This window comes from Dromiciops gliroides, chromosome 6 (genome assembly GCF_019393635.1).
Source record: "Dromiciops gliroides isolate mDroGli1 chromosome 6, mDroGli1.pri, whole genome shotgun sequence".
NCBI lineage: Eukaryota > Metazoa > Chordata > Mammalia > Microbiotheria > Microbiotheriidae > Dromiciops > Dromiciops gliroides.
The window spans coordinates 174,772,667-174,797,666 of NC_057866.1; the positions used below are offsets into that span (position 1 = coordinate 174,772,667).

Consider the following 25,000-nt stretch of genomic DNA (forward strand, 5'->3'; position numbering starts at 1 on the left):
AAGGCTGTTTCATCATCTGGTAGTTCTCTTTGACAGGCACTAACAAACTGAAAAGTATAGTTCTAGTGACAAACTGGGTGTCTGTCAACTGAGGACCAGCTCTTTTAAGTTCAGAGTATAAGCTACCAGATGATGACTCTGGCCCCTAAAGTTCATGGGAACTGTTTAAGATGGTGTGGAAATGTTGTGCTCTGCCTAAAAGGAGGGAGCACCCACCCCAATGAAATTGGGGGCTATTTAAAGCCTTACAGAATTATTTAGATTCTATGATACATTTAATGCTATTTCAATAGGACTCATGCTATGTTTAGGATCAATATAATCCACATCTGACTTTTTATCAGATGTCAAACATTGCCATGTCACTGAGAGGCTCAGAAGGAAGTTTGCCAGACAAGTGACAATCTATTTTTAGGACAAAAAAGTTTCTAGTTCTATAATTTACACAACTAGTGTAACATAAAAATAACATCCCAACTGGCCTCGCCCACTCTTTCAGAAAGGATTTGTGAAGGGCAGACCCCTTGGTCTAAAGAAAACCATAATCTTTACATTTTAGGAAACTAGGATTTATATGGGAAGCATGGGATCATATGCTATGCTCAAGTTTAAAACAAGAACTTTAAAAGATTTAAATCCAGGAAGATGAAAACCATTTCAGCCACAATATTCACACCATCATGTTTTTTGTTGTTTTGAGGTTTTTTTTAAGCCCTCCCATAGGCTTAACAAACAGACTCAAATCTCTCACAGGCACCCCTGTGAGCTAGTTAGGTTATGTTGCCATAGGAACCTGAAATCTTCCTTGTCCTCATTTTTGTGTGTATGAATTTCCAGCCTTCACATAATATTCCCATCAATTTCCTTTACATAATGTGCTTAAAAGAAAAACACTGAAGAAAATAAGCAAAGAAAAAAATCAGTCATGCTAAAAAGTAATTTTACTAGAATTGGCACTAACCTTATTGAGCCAAGTCATGTAACTTTGACTCATACAAAATGATTTAGGGGAGAACGAGAATGACAAGTTTTAAAAAAGAAAGATTTGTCTGTTTTGTTTTGTTTTTTTTTCTTCATCACTTGAACTAGGACAACTATTTTAAAAATTAGTGATACCAGGAGGAGAGGGCAGGGGAAAAAAAAACTGGATTCAGGCAAACTAGTTTGGGGTATGAATATGTAATCTCTAAAATCCAAAGCTGATCTGCGTCAAATCTAGAATGAGTCCAGCTGAGGACTCACAAAGAAATTATTCTCATTAATAGCATTTCAGGGGTATTCAGAACAACTCTGGGCTGTCCCTAAGTGCAAGAACTTCAAGAAATCCAGGTGGTTTGAATAACTCTACCAATGAGGGTTCAAACAGTTCCCCTGGAATGACACTTTTCTTTCCCCTTTGGTGAATAGACTTTGACATAGCTCTTGGTGCAGCCAACAATGCCACAAATCAAGTTTTACTATGTAAATAGTGACTTTCTACCATTATGTCTTCCTTTATGCCAACGTTTTCTTTTCATCATTAAATAATAAAAACAAAGGAGGCTTTTGGCCAATACTACAGCAAGCTTTACAATAAGCTTCTCTTATCCAGTGCACAGAGGCAGGTATGTGATGGACCTAGCTCATACTGGCTCCTTATTTGTCAGAAATCAAAAACACTGCAAATAAGGAGTTGATTTGCTGTGTTATATTGATAATCTTAACCTAATAAAGTGACAGTGTAGTCAATTTTTTGTTTGTTTTTAGAGACAGGTTATTAAACATTTACCAGAATACCCTTGGATTTATGACATTTATTTGGATATCCATCTCTGCCACATGTTTCCATGGTGCTCTCAGATTTAATAAAAAAAAAAGTAAAGCACCTGGTACATAGTAGGTGCTTAATAAATGCCTGTTGACTTTACTTGACAATCCTTTCCTCTTTATTTCTCCACTGACTGCTGCCCTCCCTCTCCTCTCTCCCTCCCCTCCCTCCCCTCAATAGAACATAAACTTCTTAAGAATGCCTACAACTTAATTTTGGTAACCAGTAGGTGCTATAAATACTGAGCTACCACAGGATATGTTTTGACAACTTGGTACAGGTAGATGAAGATATTAATATCAAATGAAATAATAATAATAGCAATCATTGCTGCCATATTAATAGTAATAAGATATGCTTATATAGTACTCGCAGATTCACAAAGTGCTTTTCTCATAACCCTTTAAGAAGAAAGTAAGATGCAGAGAGATGTGGAATTCCCAGAATTCCACAGTTTTGGAACCAAAATTCAAGTTCAAGTCTTCTGATTCTAACAAGCAAGCTTCCTGATCCTGTAAATAGCTTCCCCATGAGTGTTTGCTTAAAGCAAAGGAACAATGATCTAAAATGGTGTTAGCAGATAATTTTCCTGAACTAGCCTTCCAAAAGTCTTTCAGAGAGGCATTGTCCTTCCCTTCTTGCTTCTCAATCCTGAAGCTGAGTTATCTTCCTAGAGGATCAGAGACATCCAGGTTAACCCACAACAACCTCCTCTCTCACCACCCTTCTAAAACAATTCAATTCAACTTAACTCAACAAGCATGTATTAAGAAGCTAGTACATGAAAGGCATTGCTCTAGGTACTAAAGATACAAAAGCATAAATGAAAAGAGATTGAGTTTTTGGCTAACATTTTTCTAAATCCATGGAAATAAATACTGGAGCAAGATTGGTGTCAAATAGAGCTGAACCCAAAACTCTAGTTGACATGATTCATTTGTGACTCATACTTATGTCTGAGCTCAGCATCAGGGACTCAGATGCACATGGCTTGCTGCTCAAATCATCCCAGACTAATTGGTGCCATTCAGCAAACATCTCAAAATGCATGCAGAAGTGAGCATGCAAACCCCTACCCACAGTAATCTAATGCTAAGGTCACATTGCCATGCATCCTATGTTCCTAGTCATGAGAAGAGAGTCCTTGGAAATTCATGGATGTCCTGAATGTAATGGGGGTGAGGGGAATTCTGTCGCTGGAAAACTTATCCTGAAAGTTTTGTTCAATTACAAAGCTTTTTCGAACCCCAAACCACACAACTGCTTTCCCTCTTTGAGAAAGATTCAACTGTATCCATTTTTGAACTATTGGACCATGCAATGAACAAATTAAGGTTTAGTAACCTCAAGAATAGAAAGAGCACTGGATTGGGGTGTCAGGAGAGATGTTTGTTCTAGTCACCCAATCTTCCAACCAGCTGTGTGCCTTTGGCAAATCATAGCCTCTCTCTGGGTTTCCTCTGGAAATGAGAAGGATTAGACCAAATGATCTGGTCTAGTTCTAGGGTTTTAGAAATACTTCTGAGCATCTACCCCTAAAAGGTACTGAAAGGATACAAAAAAGTTTAAATCAAGGTCTCCTAAACCAACATAACACCTACCTAAAAAATAACTAAAGATGGCAGACAGTTACATTGCCAATTGAACAGTTTCCTTCAGCCAATATAGTTTGTACCCCAAATGGGAGAGAGGTTATCCAGGTTGGGGTAATCAGGAAAGGCAGGTGAGGTGGGTGAGGTAACCTGGCATATTCATTCATTCTTTCACTCATTTGTTCATTCAACAAGCATTAATTAAAGACCTACCAAGTGTAAACCACTGGACTAAGTACTGGGAATACAATATAAATAAATACATGGAAAAAAAATTAAAAGCAATTCCTGCCCTCAGGGACCTTAGATCAGGGAGGACCTAAGTTTGAATCTTACTTTGGAGACTTTCAAACTATGTGACTATGGGTAAATCAAGTCACCCATCTGAGCCTCATTTTCCTCATCTGTACAATACCCGAAGTGTTGACTTCAAAGAATAATTCTGAAGATCAAATAAGATTTAGAAGGAATCACAGGCTCATTGGATCACAGACTCAGAGCTAGAAAGGACCTCCAGGATCATCTAATTCAACCTTAACATTTTACAGCTAAGGAAAATTATACCCAGGGAGAAGAAATTATTTGTCATTCAGGTGGTAATACAAATGTTGAAAAATTGTTAGCATTTCCATAGGTGAAGGTGGTGGAGAAATGTGAGGCAGGAGAAACAACATGAACAGAGCGATGGTCAGGCAATAGTGAATGTTGAGAGCATGGAGTTCATAAAGGAAATTGATAAGAGAAGAGATATGGCTAGGAAAATTGTTTGGGTTAGCTTATGTATGGGAGGTGTGTTTGGGGTGGTGGGGGGGAGGTTCTTGTATGTCACGTGAAGGAGCAAGCATCGTATTGCTTGCTCAAAAATCTTCAGTGATTCTCCAGTACCTACAGGATAAAGTCCAACAACTATGCTTTAGGGAAGGAGGGTGTGCTGTGGAAGGGGAGGCTGACTATAGACAGGGTGATTAATTAGGAAGCCACTACAATAACCTAAGTATAAAAGTGTTTAGATCCTGAATGAGTATGCTGTCAAAGAGAATAAAAAACCAAAAAACCAAAAAAGAGCTAGTGGGCAGAAACTTTCCAAAGAAAGAATCAACAGATTAACAGATTGGTGAATGATTAACTATAAGGAGCAAAAGAGAGGGATAGATCAAAAATGGCTAGAAGGTTTCAAGCTTGGTTTACTGGGAGAATCAAAAGAAGGAAAATTGAGGAGGAAAGCTGGCTTGGGAACAAGATAATTAGTTTTCTTTATGACAAATTGAGCTTGAGGTGATGAATAGGAGTGCTTTGAAGTATATACAGTGAATAAGCATCCAATGAAGAAGGAAGGGATTTCCTTCATCCTAATAAAATGCTTGCAAGATAACATGACACAATGGATAGAGCTAGACTTGCAGTCAGGGAGACCTGGATTCAAATTCTGCTTATGGCATATACTGGTTGTGTGATCCTGGGCAAGTCATGTAAATTCACAATGCTCTAGAAAACTCTGAGACTATAGGTCAAAGAAAAAGGTGCTGATCTCCTTTAGTAGAGGAAGTCCCCGCACCCCCGGACTTCTCTACACCTATGAAATCAAAGGCTAATCCAAAGAAAAAAGGAGTGGGAGGAGTCTACCAAAATTTCAGATTTCAAAAGGTCAAGGGTGAAAGCTTCCAATTCATTCAATCAGGTGAAATGTAGAGTTTTAGTTGTGCTTAAAGCTCTGACTTACTGGATCATGAAACAATGATAAATCTGAGACCTAAGAAGTTGACAGGATCCCATCCAGTCTGATCCCTTTCCTCAAATATTTGTTGCATGACACATATGTAATTCATATCAAATTGCATACCATCTTGGAGGTATGGAAGGGAGGGAAAATTTTGAAACTCATTTTTAAAAATGAATGTAAAAATTGTCTTTACATGTAATTGGAAAAAAAGTAAAATGCTGTTTAAAAACAAATATTTATCATAGATTCTGCAAGTAGCTTCTATGAACAGAAAATAGTTGAATGCTGTCTGTATATCAATAAGTGGATTCATTCAACATAAACTAAATGGTACAATAGATGCAACATCAGCTTTAGAGGTAGGGATAAGATATAAGAATCAAAGGATCATAGATTTAGAGGTAGAAGAGACCCTAGAGGTAATGTAGTTTAACCTTCCTCATTTAAAGATGAGGGAACCAAGGTCAAGAGAGGTATACTTTGTCTCCCAAGGTCAAAAAGATAGCAAGTGGCAAAGAGAATTTGAACCTAGGTCCTTGACTACAAATCTATCTTACTTTCTGCTATTTTTTGAAAGACTTGAGTTTCAGTTCCACCTCTGATACATATGAGCTTTGTGACTATGGGCAAGTCACTGAACCTCTCAGTGCCCCCCAAGAATTCTCTAAGGCTTTAAGTTTGAGAGAATCTGCTCATCTCCCTTCAGTCCCCTGTACTCAGGAAAAATCTTTGCCCCATCCCCTAAAAATGAATTTGGATATTGAAAGAAATAGGCATTAAATTCAAATGTGATGTTTTTATGCATGTAAGGAGCTTTAATAAAATGTAATGCATGTAACTTAAATCAAAATGATATCCCTTCCTTGCTCTCTAAAATAGCCCAGAATGCCTCAAGGTATTTTTCAATGGATTCAGCATTCTGAGGTATCCAAATTATCTCCTCCGTCAGTGCATCCAGGGACTAATAAAACAAGGATATGACTCAGCACCTCTGTGACACCAAAAGAGTCCAAATGTACCAATGGAAATGGCAGTAATAGACTGATGATCACACCAAAGTCTAGGAGATGTTATAGAAACAGGTGGCAGAAGAGGAAATAAGCTGGGGTGTTGTCTAAATGTATGCCTGTTGGAGAAATTCATTAATTGCTGTACTTCTGAGTTTCATGAATGTGCTTGCACAATTTATCCATAATTGTATCCTTACCAACAGTACCAACTAGTCACATTCCCTGGGGGTCAGAGACCCTAAGAAAAATTCTTGGAACCTATCAGTTGTGTTTTTTTTATTCAATCAGGGATATTTAGAGAATATGAACAAAAAAGTTTGAAAATTCAGCAAAATATTGTTCTATATACAATAACCACTTCAGTCAAATCGTTTAAACTTTTTGAAGTTACCCAGTTTGCTAATATTGCTAAGGGTTAATGACTCTTGAGTCTCAGATCTACACGAAAAACATCCAAAAGTAAATGTAGCGTAGGAAGAAGGTGCTATAATGTCAGAAGAATACCATCATATCAGAAGTCTAGAGCTAGAAAGGACATTAGAGGCACTCCATTTCAACACCCTCATTTTACAGATGTATAAACCAATGCCCAGAAAGACTAAATGATTTGACCAGAGTCATACAGTTAAAAAAGTCTAGTTTAAAGACTTAGTTCATAGATTTATAGATAGAAGGGACCTAAAAAGCCATCCAAATCAACTCTACCATTTTTCAGATGAGGCCAAAAGCAGTTAAGTGACCTACCCAAGGTAACAGAGACACAGCCTATGTTTGAACTAAGGCTCTCCAACTCTAGATTCAATGGATGGTTCACTACATGATGTTTTTTCTCAAAAATCTTTGGTAGCTCTAATTTACTATTATTTCAAGTATTGCCTAGTTAGAGCTACAGGGATACAGGAGTGCTATTCATCTTTGGGCAACTAGGCAGTGCAGTGGATAGAACACAGGACCTAGAGTCAGAAGACTAATCTTCCTGAGTTCAAATCTGGTCTCAGACACTTACTAGGTGTTTAACCCTGAGCAAGTCACTTCACCTTTTTGCTTCAATTTCCTCATCTGTAAAATAAACTGGAGAAAGAAATGGCAAACCACTCCAGAGAAGTCACAAGAAAAACTCCAATGGAGTCACAAAGAATCAGACACAACTGAAACCACCACAAAAATGCATCTTTCAATAAATAACAAAGAACTTCCTGGAACTTCTGCTTGAAATTACAACATGTTAGCTCTTCTATCAGATTAGAGTTTAAATGCAATTTAAACTCACTTGAAATTCTTCAAAGGACTAAAGCTCACTTTTTCAATTGTACCACGGCTGGAGAATTCAAATATTTGTTGGACCCAACTACTGAATTGGCATAGCCTCTTACCTGAAGCAGAAAATCAAAGAGTGCCATCTTAGACCATTCATGGTGATGTACTTCAGTACATCCCCATTCACCTTTGGGTGCTCTACCATTCTGCCAACATTTTTGCTTGAGTAATTGTTGATAAGCACCCCAAGTGAGTGAAACAGAAGAATGACTTCCATTATCTGTTGGAGACAATGATGAGTCCCAGAGAATCACAGGACAGGGATGGCCATCTAAAAAGAGGGAAAAACGAAAATAAGCGATATTAACATGTCTTAGATAAATAACTTCCAAACTCTCTGCCCCAATTTCTTCAACCGTAAAATGAAGGAGTTTTTGAAAGATGAGTGTGTCCATCAATTGGGAAATGACTGAACAGATTATAATATATGAATATAATTGGATTCTGTTGTGCCACAAGAAATGATAAAAGGAACAGTTTCAGAAAAAAACCTGGGCTTTGTATGAACCGATGCGTAGTGAAGTGAGCTTGAACCAAGAGAACAATTTCTATAACAACAAAATCGTAAAAAAACAACTTTGAAACACTTAAGAACTCTGATGAATAAAATGACCAACTAAGATTCCAAAGGATTCATGACCATTCTACCCTCCTCCTGAATAAAGAAGTGATGGGTTCAAGGTGCAGAGTGAAACATATTTTGCCAATGTGGGGATTTGTTTTGCTTGACTTGACTATGTTTGTTACAAGGGTTTTATTTTTCTTTAATTTCAGTGAGGTAGGGGAGGTGGAAGAAAGATTAATTTTTTTGTTCATTAAAAAATTAAATTTTAAAAATAAAAGCTTTTATCTTCTAGTGTCTGGGACAGGAAGGGGAAAGGAAACCTAATGGGAAATCAAGGAGATATAAAAACAAAAAATAAAATGTTTGGGAAAATAATAAAAATATGAAGGAGTCATACTAAATAATTTCTAATGGGCCTTCCAGATTCAGTATTCTTTGATCCAAGAATTCTATTATAGACAATCTTCCCTGATAGAATCTTCAACACTGTTGGGATATTTGAGAATCATTTTTATGAAGATATTTTATAGATGTGGTAGGAACTGGCTCCTAACCACCAATAACAACGTCCTTTGGTTAATGCGGTCTTACTCCACTTCTAAAAACAGTCACCACAGAAAAGGAAAAAACCCAGACATTTATAATTGTCTATTCAATGTCTAAGGAGAGCTACTCTCTATTTGTAATAACAGCTGTCTGCTTTTTTGGGGCCACATTATGATGTCAAGAAGACAAGGATTTTTAGAAGTTACAAGTGAAATTGTCTGGCTTTTCTAACCCTTTATTACTATCTGAAAGAAAAAGAAAAAAAAAAAAACAAACTCAGCAAACACCCATTAAACTTCTATTACATGTAAGATGTTGAGCTAGATACTGGGAATAGAAATCTGAAAAACAACATAATCCCTGGCCTCGAGGAGCTTAGAGTAGGAGGGATAAGACAAGAATACAAGTCGCTCAATACAAGATAGAATGTGAGAGAAGCAAAAGATAAATCTCAAATGCTTTAAGAAACCTGAATGGGAAAGATCATTTTCAGTTAAGGGAATGAGGGAATCCTTCACAGATGAGGTAATAGCTGAGCCTGACTTTAAAGGATAAAAATAACTCTCAGCCTTTCAAGATGACACTGGTGTCCATTCCAGAAAAAGCTCTAACTAGGAATTCCAACATCTGAGGGAAAGGTAGTCAAATAGGATGTGGAGATCTGAGGAGAGACCTTGGGCATTGAGATACAAACCAGAGACTCTAGGAAACTACTACTGGGGCGGTCACCACTAGGAAGGGAGTAGAGCAGGACTGAGCTAGGGAAAGCTCACATAGGGTGTAAGTCTCAGAATTATATAGATGGAGCTTGCTGGTCTTCACCTTTGTGTTTCATGGGTAATTTATCATACAAGTCACCAATGGACTCTGCTTTCCATTGAATCCAGCCTAAGTTCACTTAATGCATTATGCAACATGAAGCTTGGGAAGACCCCTAACAGAGTAGAAGTATGCCCCTTCTGATGTATTTGCCCTGCCTGAGACAAGCTCGAGTCACCCTGCCCTAGTTCAGGCTGAGTTAGGAGAAAACACTGAGTTAAGAGAGGCAAAACTGAAATCAGCAAGAATTCTAGCTTAACCAGAACACCAAGTTCACCATCAAGTAGGTGAAAAGAAATGATTGAAATAGACTTAGAAAAAATAGGTCAGTACCAGAGCAAGAAGAAAATAAACTGTCAAGTAAACATTAAAATTGAGTTTCAGGGCAGCTGAAGAAACTTTTGTAAATGAAGTTGAAGAGACTTCTCTTGGCTCTGAGTGAGAACATGTGACTTGGCTGTATGACTTTAACTCCCAGTCTAGCAAGGTGGCCAAGGATGTGTCCCCCATGTGCTTAGTCCTCATTTCCCTCAAGAACACCCCCCATTCACTTAAGGGAAGCCCCATGAAAACACTGCAACAGCAATATCTTAATCCTATTGAACAAATCTGTTCAGTTATTGCATTAATTATGTTCGGTTCTTTTGGACCAAATCTCTTGTCTTTAGAGTTGATCATTGTTTGTGATTGCTTGTGTTCTTAAACTCCTTTCTCCTTGGAATTCCAAGTGGGAGAGAAGTGAGAACAGGACAATAGGCTCTTATGCATTGTACTTTTCAACTGTATTAGTAATAAAATTCTTTTTCAAATAGTACAAATGAATGAATGAATAGACAAATAAAAAATTAATCTATTATCTTATGAGGTGAACTTGACTTGGTTTTGGGACGGGGGAATATAGTAGGGAAGAGGAAGGAATCAAAAATGATATTGAGGCTTTGAAACTCTGTATGCCTGGAAGCATTTCAGTGCTATCATCAGAAATAGAGGAGTTGGTAGGAGGGCAAGGCATGGCAGAGTTTCCATTTTGTAGGTGGTGAATTTGAAATACCAATGGTCCATTTGTGTGGAGGTGTCCGGAAAGTAGCTAGGAAAGCAAAATAAAGGCTCAGGAGAGTGAATGGGATCAGAAATACTGATTTTTCTAAGGAGAACTTGAAGTCATTGGGAATGGAGGAGGCCATCAAGAGAAGAAAGCAGAGAAACAAGATAAAGTCCAGGAGGAAGAACAAGGACATTTGATTTGTCTGAGAGAAAATGCCCAAAGCAAAAATACCAGTCTCAGTAATAGATCACATTTCACACCTCGCCTCAGAAATAAAGTTTCCCCAAATGTCATTTCTTCTTAAGCATATGTCTAGATAGTAAAAATCTCTCACCCAAATTGCTATTTTTTCCCTTTGCTAATGACTTTTGAGTGCCTAAACTTCTTTTGGATCACTAAAATAAATGGAGAAAATGGTCAAGTAGATACTCAAAGCCAAGAAGTACAAATGCATAAAAGCTCTCTGGGCCTCAGTTGCCTTATCAGGAACATGAAGGAGTTGAACCACATGAACTCTAATGGTTTCTCCCTTCCACCCCCAAGATGCCACGATGCTAAGACAAACAGAAGCTCATTGTAAAAAATGTCAATGCATAAGGTTAAAGATAACCATTCCCAATCTCCCTCCCCTTCTCCCACTAAGTCACAGAAAGTGAGTCTAGAACTTCACTTTTTTATTCTGGAATCCCAGGAAGAACCTTAAAAAAACCCAAACAGACCCCCCCACACACACATTTTTAAAAGTGTCTTCACTGAGCTCTAAGCATAACCTATAGTCAGCTCATTCTTGACAAACTCAGAAAATAGGCAGATAACTGAAGCCTCTGAAATGATGATCGGAATGTCTTGACATGTCACAGGAATTTTTTAAGTCCTTTTTAAAATAACCTCCAGTGTTCCTGAGTCTTGCTCTTTAAAATTTCCGTCACTTGTTAGTGGCTTGGATTTCACCACCTCAATCATTTGCCTTAATGTAAAAGTCCTTATCCTCAAGCCTTTAATACAGGAAACATTCTTCTTCCCTAACTACCCTCTAATTTGGTATTAGGGTGACCTCAATAACTGTAACAGCACAGACTCAATCATTCTAATCACCTCCTTCCATTTGGGGTTCTTTTCTTCCTGCAGTTAGCCTAGAAATGAGAGGGAGTGCAGATCACAGCCCTCGATAAAGGCCTGTGGAAATGCTTTCATATTAAAGTAAAAGTGAGAAGAAAATGTGCCACCAAATTTTATTATTCATCTTCACCTAATCACAAAAGTCAGGAAGAGAAAAAGAACATGAGGCAAAATATAGTCATTTTAAAAATCCTATCTCCTTTTAATATGTTCACTCTTTTCCTCCACATTTCCATCTAATGTTTACTTTCCTAAAGACTGTGAAGCCTTTATATTTAATTTCACTCTTTCCTTTAGTTGGGGGGTGGGGTGGGGAGGGGGCATGAGGGTAGAGGAAGATAGAACCTATTTCACTCATGTAGGGAACTCCTGGTGTGGCAAAGCCCTCCCAAGGAGGTCAGTATAATCACCCAGGGCACTGGGAAGTTAAATAGCCTAACCATGGCCACACAGCTAATTAGAGAAAGGACTTAGACCAGGTTTTCTTGACTGAAGTTGAGGGCAACCTTCTATTCACTACACCCTGCTACCTCTCCTAATTAGCTTCTTACATATAGGAGAAAGTACAAAATAAGTGTCCAGAGCTCTGGAGTTTGAGTCAGGAAAACCTAGATTCAAATCCAGCTTCAGACACATCCTAGCTATATGACCCAGGGTAAATCTCTCAACCTCTCTATGCTTCAGTTTCCTTATCTGTAAAATCGGGATAATAATGGTGCCTAACCTCCCAGGGTTGCTGTAAGGATCAAGTAAGGTAATGTATGCAAAAGTTTGGAAACCTAAAAGCTCTGTATTAATATGAACTCCTGGAATCCTGGATCTTGAGCTGGAAGGGGGCTGCGAGGGCATCTAGTCAAAGCCCCTTATTTTAAAGATGAAGAAACTGAGGCCCAGAGAATGTGACTTGTCCAAGCTCAGGAAATGTCTGAGCAGAAATTCAAATTCCATCCTGTTCCAAGTTCAGTCCTCTTTCCATTTTACTTCTCTGTGTTTAGCTTTCAAACTGTTGCTCCAATCCTTCCACTCCCTCACTACAAGCAGCTGCTCATTCCCTTCCCAAAACAAATATTCAAGCTGAAGAGCTCCACATAGAGTGAAGAAAGATCTAAAAACCAGGTCCCCCAGGTGACTCTGTCATTTAAATAAAACTATTAGACAGGAGCATAAAGAGACAGATAAACTCTCTGAGTTCTGTTCTTTTTAGAAGACTATCAGACTTGAGGGTGACCAGAAAATTTTTCAAGGTTCAAAATGACTTCAACTTGAATTTCAGAGAAATTTCTGAGATGAGATGAATTTTGCATCTACTTGGGCCACGAGGATTTGAGCAAATCTTTGAATGATGTTTTGAAGTCACACCAATGTTTCGAGTCATACCTGGTTGTGCCATAATTGTTATTTTAAAATTCCAATGCACTGATAAAAAGTGGAAAGACACATCTTAATGCCCTTTTGCTGAGGGAACATTTTGCTTTTAAATTCCAAAGACCTCAAAGTAATCAAAGAGAGTCAGAGTATCACACAGAAAATAATACATTGGCCAGAAACAAAGAGTTGGCTTTGCTGTTTTCAGGAAACCATGTGAAATGATAAAGAAACCATCACGGGGGCAGCTAGGTGGTGCAGTAGATAAAGCACCAGCCCTGGATTTGGGAGGACCTGAGTTCAAATTCAGCCTCAGACACTTGACACTTACTAGCTGTGTGACCTTGGGCAAGTCACTTAACCCTCATTGCCCTGCCCCCCCAAAACAAACAAAAACAGAAACCATCACAATTACATATTAAGTTCTAGAAATATGTTCCCAATTTTTAAACATTAAGCACTCTCCTAAACCACCCACACACTGTAGAAGCTTCTGCTAAGAGCCTAAAATTAATGTGTGAATTCCCCACACTCATGCACATTTTTCAAGGAGCACTCAAATTCTTCTGATCATCCTCTAGAAACACTCCCTAGCTGCAATACATGCCCCAGAGGGAAGAAGCTGTACCCAAGGCAAAAAGGTAATGAGTAGTAGTTGAAAACTGATTCCTGTGTGCATTATTCCCATATAACCTGCAGTCCCTTAAGATCTCCAATCCTTTCCTTATTATGGTATAATCCATATGCCGTAACTCCTTTGTGACTCTTTAAGTTAATGATGCTTTTAGCTGATGTGGGCACAAGGTTGAGGAACTATTAGTACCACTGATGAAAAAAATTGTGAATTTTTATAGAAATTAATAGAATTTGGTTAGATTTGAGGGAGTGACTAAGAAAGAGCACCTATAAACAGGACACTAGTTCAATCAACATAGACTGAACAATTTCAATAGGTTTTTCTCTTCTCATTCTGGCCTGTCAAAATGATGTAGTGTTTTACTCTCTAGAGATATCTTCATGATGGGGAGATAGAATTCTAGCTGTCACAGTGGAGAGAATGCAAGCTTTATGGGATGAGAGAGGGTTCAAATGAACTAAAGCCTATACTTCTATTTTGAAGATTGAGACTTACTAGTATATATCTTGCCTTTTGAGATTCGGTCATTTTTCAGTCATGTCTGACTCTTGACCCCCATTTAGGGTTTTCTTGGCAGAGATACTGGAGTGGTTTGCCATTTCTTTTTCCAGCTCATTTTACAGATGAAGAAACTGAGACAAATAAGGTTAAGTGACTTGCCCAGGGTCACACAGCTAGTAAGTACCTGAGGCCAGATTTTAACTCACAGAGGAGTCTTCCTGACTGCAAACCTGATACTCTATCTGCTGCACGACTTAGCTGCCTATATATCTTGCCTAAGTAAACTGAATATTTCTCCTGAGTTTTTCTTTCTTCATAAGTATTTTAAGACAGTTCTATGATGAAAAGCCAAAGAAGAAAATAAACATATGAATCTACATAATGCAGAGCACATATAGTATTGTAAGGTTTGCAAAGTGCTTTACAAATATTATCTCATTTTTCCTCACAACAATCCTGGATTATTATACCATTTTACACATAAGGGAATTGAGTTAAGTGGCTTACTCAGATTCACACAGCTAGGAAGTCTTTCAACCTGGATATGAACTCAGGTCTTCCTGAATCCAGCCAAGTCCAGTGCTCTATCCCCTGCTCCTTCTGCTAACTACAAGAAGAACTCTAATTTTTCCATTTTGGGAATATATCATCAAAGTTTTATTCAAAGATGATCATATCCATATTATATATCATTACAAAAAATGGAAATAAACTAAATGTCCAATCATAAGGCAGGAGTTAAGGGATGGGAAAGAGCATATAGAATATTACAGTGAAATGAAGAATATAAGGAAATATGGAGAAATGCTTGAAATGATGCAGAGCAGAAAAAAATAAAAACAGAACCAGAACAGTATACATGAATTATGACCATATTAGAGGATAAATCAATGGGTATAGACAAAGAGAGATCTGGAGCAACTAGAAGTTATTACAGCAGTTTATGAATTAAGTTCTATTTACTTAAATGTAAATAGTTGCAAAGCAGATCTGAGCATGTTGTTCCCCAGCCCAATAAACATTGGTGGCTTTTCATTGTCTCTAATATCAAATGTAAACTACCCCATTTAGGTACAGTTTAAAGTCTTGCACAGTCTTGCCCCAAACTATCTATTTAGCTCAACTGGGCATTATTCTCCATCCTACACTCTTCGATCCAGCCAAGGTGGCCCTTTCTCTGTTCCTCCAACATGATATTGCATCTCTTTTCTGTGCCTTTGTATTGGCTCTCTATTCCTACAAAATAGGCCAAGCATTATCTTCTACATGAAATCTTTCCTGGTCTCCTTAACTAATAGTGCCTGGCTATTTTTTCTTTATTTCTACTTATTCTGTAAATTAAATATAAATCTTTATTGTCTATACCTTTAGAATTTAAGCTCCTTTCTAGTAAAAATCATGTTATTGTATTTTATTTTTAATCCCAAATGCCTGCCATATAGTACACAGCTAAGTGGGTCAGTGGATAAAGCACTGGGCCTGGATTCAGGATGACCTGAGTTCAAATCCAGTCTCAGACATTTACTAGATGTGTGCCCACTAGATGTGAGCAAGTCACAATCTCTGCTGGCCTCAGTTTCTTCATCTGTAAAATGGGTTGTTGTGGGGATCAAATGAGATAATAATTGTAAAGTATATAAGTGCTATATAATTGTTAAGTATTATTAGTAGTAAAAGCATAATAAATGTTGATGTGCAAGTTTTTGTGTTGTTCTTGTTTTGAACTACAGCTACGTAGGTGGCATAGTAGATAGTGTCTCAGACTTGAAGTTAGGAAAACCTGAATTCCAATCCTGCCTCAGTCACTTGGCCAGTCATTTATCATCTCTCAGACTCTTTCCTTATCTGTAAAATGGGGATGATGATAATAGCACCTCCCACACCAAGTTGTTGTGAGGATCCAAATGCTAACTACTGTTATCATCAATGTGGTACATTTTTAGTGTGAAAAAATGCCTCTAGATAAGCAGGTGAACAAATTTTCTTCAACACACACACACACACACACACACACACACACACACACACACACACACACACACACACACATATATATGTATGTGTATATATATATATATATATATATATGCACACACACACATTACTTATTATGCATTTAGTTGCCTTGGTCACTGAGTGATTTAATAACACCCCTGGTCACATAGGTTATATGAAATACATAGCATAATGGTAAGAATTGAGATTTAAAATCAGAGGACCTATGTTTGAATCTCATCTCTGCAACTGTGCTACCTTGGGCAAAACATTTACCTTCTCTGGGCCTCAGTTTTTTGAGAAATAATTGTTAATAATCAATATCTTGGGGAAGCCAAAGATATCCCCTTCTTTCTTAGTCCTTTCTCCCTCTCCTGATTAAAGTCTAAGTTTTCCTTGAAAGTAAGATTCAACTGGGTCAAACAAGACCCAATCTTACAAAGGAGTCTTGGGTGGAAACAGATTTTTGTGTCTAGATAGCTGAAGGACATTACTGATAAGATTAAACCACACCTAGATTTTTCATCTGAAAAGGATTTTGCCCTAATCTATTTGTGTTCCTCTGTGTGTGTGTGTGGGGGGGGGGGGCGGTCTCTTTTTTTCTGTGATGTCATCTTCCCCAAGAGTTGAGTAACCTGAGTAAAGTATCCCCAGACTTAGGGGCAGCTAGGTGGCAAAGTGGTTAGAGCACTGGTCCTGGATTCAGGAGGACCTGAGTTCAAATCTGGTCTCAGACACTTAACACTAGCTGTGTGACCCTGAGCAAGTCACTTAACCCCAACTGCCTCACCAAAAAGAAGAAAAAAAAAGTATCCCCAGACTGCATTTTAATATAACCCACTTCCACTTATGTGAACCAGTTAGATTTGATTGTTCTTAACCCATTGGATTAGGTTGCTATGTAATGGAAGAGTTTATGAACTGTAACTCCACAGCCATGAGGGGTCTTTGGTCTGAGAGATGCGGCCAATAGACCTCCTTTTATTAATAACCCACTGGCCTATTAATAAAATGATTAAATCCCAGAAACGATATCTCTCATATCAGTTACCTTATCTGTAAAATGATGAAGCTGAACTGGTTGACCTCTAACATCCCTTCCAGCTCTAAATGTATGATCCTTTGAACCGGTGTCTCAAAGAAACCCTTTAACCTTGGTCCTGCGGTAAATTCAAGGTCAGTTCTCTGTCATCTAAGCCACACAGCATCTTAGAAATATTCATTATTTTTTATAATAAATCTTTTTTTTTTTCAATTCAGAAAGAAGAATTGATAAGCTCAGTAGCATCCTTTGCCTGAAATTAACATCCATACCCTTGGCTTTGAACCTTGGCTCCTAGATTTTGCCAAACTTTAGGTGAATGCTAAGCATGTTGGATGTAACCAAGAATATCCATTTCTTCATTTCCCACTGAGTAGATTCAGTAAGAAAATATCCTAAGAACTTTCATGAGAAGTACTTTTTTTACCACATGTGCCAAATTCCCAGCCTCTGTTTGAACAAGACAAATTAGAAAGTGACAACATTGCTCATAGCCCTTCATTTAAAAACAACTTTACAAAGCACAGTAAGGGAAATAGAAAAGGACAAATGAAAACTATGGCAAATTTTCATTATAGAAAATGAGTTCTGTGTGACTCTGAGGCAATTGTCAATAATCCATTATGGGGCACTGACGATAATGTAGCTATTCCCTAATTGTGGATGGCAATTGTCAATCCATTATGTGGCGCCAATGATAATGGAGCAGTTCCCTAATTGTTAATGAGCTCCATAGTACCATCTATCTCTCTTTTTCTACAGTGCTTATCACAGTCAGACTCTGACATTTAAACAAAAATATTAGACAGGAGCATAAAGAGGCAGATAAACTCTCTCAGCTCTCTCTGGTTGGAAGGAACATCAAACTTGAGGGTGACCAGGAGGGCGGATGGTCTAGGCTCTTGGGATTCAAAAGAATTTCAACTTAATTTCAGGGAAACTTAGGAGATAGGATGAGTTTTGCATCTGTTCATTCTTAGGCCACAGACCTTTGGACAGTGTAATGAGGCCTAGAATAATGAAAGAAAAAAGTCTTTTTCACGGTTTAAGAATTAATTAAATCCTCAGGAGAGGCCAATGTGATATATGTCACAAGAATAGGGAACAGATCAAATTAAAGACTTTTGTATGATGTACCAAACACGCAGGCTTTAGCCCACTTTGTGTCAGCAAACAGTATATTTCAACATTCCAGGGTGAGAGTGAGGAATGCTTCTTTCCTGCAGGCAAAAGCATCATCCTGAGGGGAGGAGGCTCTTCTCTAGCCATTTATAAATGGAAAAAGTTTAACAGACCCCCCCCCCAAAGTTCTTAGGGAACCAAGCATGAATGATGCATTGAGTAGTGCCTCAAAAATAGTCACCCAGTGCCATAATACATCTGCCAACAAGAGTAATCTGGAGCTAAGGAAAGAACTGGACTATGTGGTGTAGGATGAGATGTGGAAGAAAGAACATTTGATTAGGAGTAGAAGGATCTGATTCTATTCCTGGCTTCACCACTAACTTGGTAAGTGACCTGGAGGCAAGTACATTTATCTTTCTGTTCCTCACTCTTCTCATAGGAAAGTCATGGAAATGATGACTGTTGTCCTACCTCATGGGTTGCTTGGAGGAACAAATGAAATGATAACTACAAAACCACTTTCTAAAATACAATAATCTGGGGTGCGGTAGGGATTATAAAGTCTTTATTTTTTTAAAGGATGGACAAAGGACTGGGGCAACCCAGCAGCCTAAACCGAAGCCCCCAACCTAAGCAACTGAGCCTTTTAGTCCAAAAGGGATATTGGCAAGAGTATTCCTTTGGCACAGATTGCCTTGATGTCTTATGATACATTTTCTCAATTATGCAAGTGACTGAGAAATGTAGGATGAATTGATGGCTTATCCAACTTAGGAGATCTATAGAGTATACTAGGAAATTAGGCAAGGATGAAAATGACTTAAAAAGAAGGGGGAGGGGATGCCCTATTTAAAAAAAAAAAGCTTGCACCAAACTAAATTATCTGTTTTGCTTTTAAAATGAAATTATGCTTCCTTTTCAGAACCTAGCCCAACAGGCAAGAGCTTCTGCACTCTATAACAGCCTTTCACTTCCTCTCTGGCTATGGAAATTCCCTGGCTTTCTATGTTTCAATTTTTCCCCTCTGAAAAATGGAAAAAAAAAACACTTGATGTTAGAAGGGAACAACACGACACAGTCCTTATGCCAGACCCCCACTCCCTGCCCTAAATCATCATCCTAGAGACCTTGACCTGACGTGAGAATCTACTTTTATCAAAGCCTTTTCTTTACATGAAGCTTTTTCTCCCTCTTGAAATTCTGTTCATTTTTTGTAACGCCGCCATACCAAGTAGAATGAAAGATCCTTGAGGCCAGGGACTGTTTTGCTCCTGCTTTTGCAGTCATTATCACTAAATTCACAATCCATGCACACATTAGGCACTTAATTAATTGTTGAATGGACTTTTGCCTCCTTAAGAGACCAGACCCATCATTGCTGACACGGAAGTCAAAGGTCCACTTCTACCTGTGGTTCCCCATTGCTAAGGATCAACAGATAGACACAGAAAAAAGGCTTGGCCATTGTCAATGGCAGAAGACATCTACATACAAAGTCAAACTGCAATTTGCTTAGACCCGAGGAGGTCAAAATAGCTTGGAAGTTTTGGGAAGCCAGCATGTTTCTGAAAGTATTACAGTGTCAGGGCTTTTTTTTCAAAACCTTCTCTATGCTCTGCTGGGCTCACCTGTCAACCAGGAAACAATGTGAACCAAGACCAAATTATGAGATTCTTTTCTCCCCTCCATCCTCTCTCCAACATCACCTAGCAATGGACTGTACTTTTATCAGAACCTATCATGGTAGGGGTATAAAGCAAGTGAAAAAAAATGAGATGATTTTCTCTTCTAACATAATAAGAAAGAATATGGCAGGTTGGGAAACAATGAGACTCTCAATGGGAGCTTGCAGAGTGCCTGTGGTTTGTCAAGTAAGCAGTCATGACACACAGAATTCCTGGAACTGGCCACCTTCATTTAACATGACAGCTCTATGGTCATAAAGCCTCTTCCTAAAAATAACACATGCATCATGTATCTTCCATGCTGGGCATGCATAATAGTAAAGTGCTTAAAGGCTGCCGGGCAGCATCCCTTGAGATTCATTCACACTGTTAAACAGGCTACAAGGGGAAGCTTTGGCAGTGTTGCTAATAGTTCACAGAGGGGGTTTTATTTTATTTTTCCCCTGTTCTTGGCTTTCACAAGGCCAATGTCAGTTTTATCTTTTCCTAAATAAATTTCAAGCTACTTGAAAAAGTTCTTGTTTAAAAAAAAAAAACACATCGAATTTATGTCAGAAACGTAAAAGAAAGCATCTATTGACCTTCTCTAGAGAAGCAAATCTGTCCTTGATCTGAAACTCTCCAAAGAACAGTTTGACACATATGGCCGATATTGATGATAAAATTTTTATTTCTTTGTAACGCAAGCAAATTTTGATTTTAAAAATCACATTATTATTTTAATAAAACATACACATTTCCAGTGTTCATGGCTACATGAATATTTGCCTTTCTCCTTAGCATAGAAGTATTGTAAACTTTGAGTGTCAAAATAGATTACATTTATATGAGAATAAAGATGAAAAAAGGAAGGTAGCTGGCAGTGGGGTACAGTAGAAAGAGGGCTGAAGTTAGAGTCATGGGACCTGAGTTCAAATTCCACTCTGCCACTTCCCTATCTGTGTGACTTTGGGCAAGGCATTTCAATTCTCTGGTCCTCAGTTTCTTTATTTATAAAAGGTGAAGTCAAACCAGATTTTGCCAGAGGTCCCTACTAGGGAACCTATTATCTGATCACCTTTATGATCCTAAAATAGAAATCTTCATTTACTAAGATGTCTGAATCAAGACTATGGTGGAACCAGTAGGGCTTTGCCCCAGGGAACAGAAATTTAAAGGATACTAATAGTACTTGTAATCCTTTAGCATTATCAGACAGCTGGGCTTGTCATTGAAGTAATCAAATTTGGTTCAAGTGGACAGTTCCAGGAGCTTCTTGCCCGTGCCAGCTAGACCCCAAATGAATTCCTCTAACCTAGCTCTATCCACCTGGTGTCCCAAGGATAATATTATCAAGGATCAAAAGCTGGAAGAGAGCTCTGAGGCCATTTACTCCAACCATCTCATTTTACTAAGGCCCAGGAAGGTTAATTAACTTACCCAAAGTACAAGGGAATATAAGCAGTAAGCATCAAAGGTGGTGTTTGAACCTTCAGTATCTGATTCTAGAGCTCCTACACACACACAGACACACACACACACATACACTGCTTACCCCCAGGCCCAAGAATTGCAAGTTACAGTTGTGCGGCATGGGTTACAATTTCTACAGCTGGTTTCTATCAGGAATTGTGGCATGTGGCAGTTTTATACTTAAAGAAGCAAAGATCAAATTAAAAGTCTCCTCGAGGCTGAATTTCAGGTTCTTTAGTCAGCTGGTGAATAAACCAACATTGGATGAGGAGTTGTATAAAGGATGAGAGGAGGCCTGATGTAGTGGATAGAAAGCCAGTCTTGGAATCCGGAAGGTCTTGACAGGGTCACTCTGGGCAAAGAACTTAGCTTCTCTTTCTCCAGTAAAGTCTTTGAGATTATAAATCCCATTGTTTACAGTGGATTACCTCACCTGGACTCCACTATGCCAATGAAATCACAGGTTCAACACTTGAATACACACACACACACACACACACACACACACACAGAGGAAATCAGCTCAATGGTGGCTGGTGAGCTTTATAATAACCACAGCCCCCCCCCCCCGCCCCCCCCCCCCCCCCCCCCCGCTCCACACCCCCACTACATATTATGCTTTCACAGTTTTCCTTTGTCCTTTCATTCAACCGCTGAACAAATATATCCTTTCTCTTTTCTGTGATAAAGTTGGGGACTCAGCTCTCAGAAAATGGTCTATTAAAAGGAACTGTGGTTACTTTCAGAGTGTGTGTTTGTGTGTGTGTGGGGGGTGAGCATGCTGATATATCAAGATCTAGGTCCCATAGTGTATGGAGTGATGACCTTAGAGTCAGAAAGATCTGAGTTCAAATCCTACCTGACAACCTTATTAGCTGTGTGATTCCCCCAGGAATATCACAATTTCTCTCAGCCTCACTGTTTTCATCTGTAAAATGGAGATCACAACAGCACCTATCTCATAGACTTATTGAATCAAAAGACATAATACTAGCAAAATGCTTTACAAACCTTAAAGTGCTATATGAATCTTAGCTTTTATTATCTAAGTGTAAATTGCTTTGTAAACCATAAAACATCATATATAAGTGTATGTGTATACATATGTACAGATTTAGCTATTATGTTGTTGTAAAGTGCTTTGCAAACCATAAAGCATCATAGATACATATGCATATAAAGCTATTATTATATTATAAAGTGCTTTACAAATCTTAAAGCATATATTAGTTATTATTATATAGTAAGGTGTTTTACGTACCCTAAAGAGCCATATAGCTGCTAAGTGTTATTAAATATGTAAAGCACTTTGTAAAAATTAGATATTATTATAACATGTATATGCATATGCATATAGATGTATACACACACTACAGTGTTAATATTCAGACTTCTCACAGACTTTATCAAATTGCACATTCAATGACAGAAGGCATGGCCCAGTCTGGACTGGACCAGCTGCTATGTGCTTGGTCTGCATGTCTATATCTAGCTTCATTTACTTCAAGTGTACTGATGGTTAACATTAGAGCTTACTACTCCTGTCAGCTTTCTGTCTCAGCCACCAGGAGGTTTCTACAGTAATCAATACCACTGATTCCTAACTTGAAGTAAAAGAGGCCATTAAGGTAATATTTCCCCATTGGGTGTGTGCCTGTACTTCACATATACAGAGAGAGAGAGACAGACAGACAGACAGACGGGGGGGGGGCATATACGTATATGTGTGTGTATGCTATGCTTTAAGATGTCATATTATTACAATAATAGCATTTATTCAGCACCTACTATATGCCAGGCATTATTCTAAATGCTATTTACAACTATTATTTCATTTGATCTTCACAACAACCCTTAGCAATAGGTTCTATTATTAACCTCATTTTACAGTTGAGGTAACGGAGGTAGACACAAGTTAAGTGACTTGCCCTAGGTCACATATCTAGCATTTGGTCTAGAGACTAGATTTGGTCAAGGGAACTTCTGACTCGAGGTCCACCGGAGCCACATAGCTGTGTGTCATCTTGATCATTGAAATGCTTAACAAGATCTGCAGTCCTGATGACTCGTTTCCTCCCCCAAGCCAAATAACAGCTCCTCCACATGATGCTTCATGGCTGTGGCCCAAAAAGGGCATCTCCTGCAGGTACCCAATTTTCTGGTGAGGCACTTCTCCACAATCCGCTAGGTTTTCCCTTTAAGGAAAGACTTCCTGCTTGTCATACAGGCTGTGTATGAAGCCTTGCCAGGTTTGTGTGGCTGACCCATACCTCAGCTCTGCTGGCATAGTCTTCGAGAATCCCGATTTACATCCATGTGAAAATAAACCACGTAAGGACTTTTGTGAAGAAGACTGACCATCCAAAAGAGGGGAATAAGAGGAAAAGAAAATAGCTCACACATTGTACTCCAAAATTTTCAAAATACTTTCTTCATTATTGGGGAAGCAGCAGGGTATGATGGGAAAAGCAATGGATCTAGAGTCAAAAGGCCTGGGTTCAAATTCTACCTCTGAAGCCTATTACTGTGTAACCACGGGCAAATCATCAATCCTCCCTGGGACTAAGGTTTTTCTTCTTCCCGTCTCTACATTACACAAACCTTTGACATCATCTCCCATTCTTGCTTCCAATCTTAATGAGGAGGCCCTTTTCTTCACCAAAGCCAATCCTTCTCCATGTACTTCTGTTCCCATTCGCTCTTGAAAATTGCTCCCACAATAATCCTCTTCTCTTCTTTATCCTTATTCTCTCCCTCCCTCTTTACTAACCTACAGACATGCTCGTTTCCATATCCTGAAGAAATTCTCTAAATCCTACCACCCCTCCAGCTATTCTTCCTTTCTCAGCCCAATTCCAACAAGACCAGCCACCACCACAACAATCTTTATTCCCTCTCTTCTCATCTCTTCTCAGCCTAACTCTGACTCATTGCTCAACTGAAACAACTTCCTCTAAAGTTGTCAATGATCTTTCAATTGTCAAATCGAATGGTCTTTTATTAGTTCCCATCTTGCTTGCCTTACTCTGCAGCTTTTGATACGATTGAAGCATCCTTCCCTTTGATTAACCTCTCCTCTGAATTTTCATGACTTCCCTCTCCCCCATTTCCGCTCCTCCTACCTTCCTGACCACTCCTTCCCATTTTCCTTTGCTAGACTATCATCAGTACTTTGCCCTCTATGAGCGTTCCTTAGAGGTCCGTCCTGGGACCTCTTCTCTTCTCTTCCCTCTGACCACGCTCTTGATGAGCTCATCAGCTCAGGTAGGACATGATTTTCATCTCTGTGTTGTGGATTCTGAGAACTATATTTCCAGCTTCAGCCTCTTGAGTTCTAGTTATTGGTCACAAATTGCCGATTGGTTATTTCAACCTGGATGCCTCACAGGCACCTCAAATTCAACATCTAAAACACAACTTGTTTCCCCTCAAAACTCCCCTTTTTTCCAAATTCCCCACAACCATCTCAGATAGTATCTATTCCAAAGGCCTTCTATATTAGCAATTAAGTTCAGGAACTCACCCATATAAAAATAAAAAATCTACTCTGAAATTTCTTATCCTCCAGGAATCTCCTTGAAATGTATTGGAACCACAAGGGGAAAGGAGATGGTTAAAAGAAAAAGGGAAGGATCTAGATCTAACTTATATTCCTACC

The 25,000-nt window shown here is 38.6% G+C and overlaps 1 protein-coding gene across 1 annotated transcript in view; it reads right to left on the reverse strand.

Moving 5' to 3' along the window:
* Nucleotides 1–25,000, reverse strand: part of GASK1B (golgi associated kinase 1B) — a 45,816-nt gene that overhangs the window by 17,927 nt on the left and 2,889 nt on the right. The window contains exon 2 of the mRNA XM_043972987.1: nucleotides 7,503–7,717. Coding sequence (XP_043828922.1) covers nucleotides 7,503–7,717 — 215 coding nt within the window. The remainder of the gene's footprint in view (nucleotides 1–7,502; nucleotides 7,718–25,000) is intronic.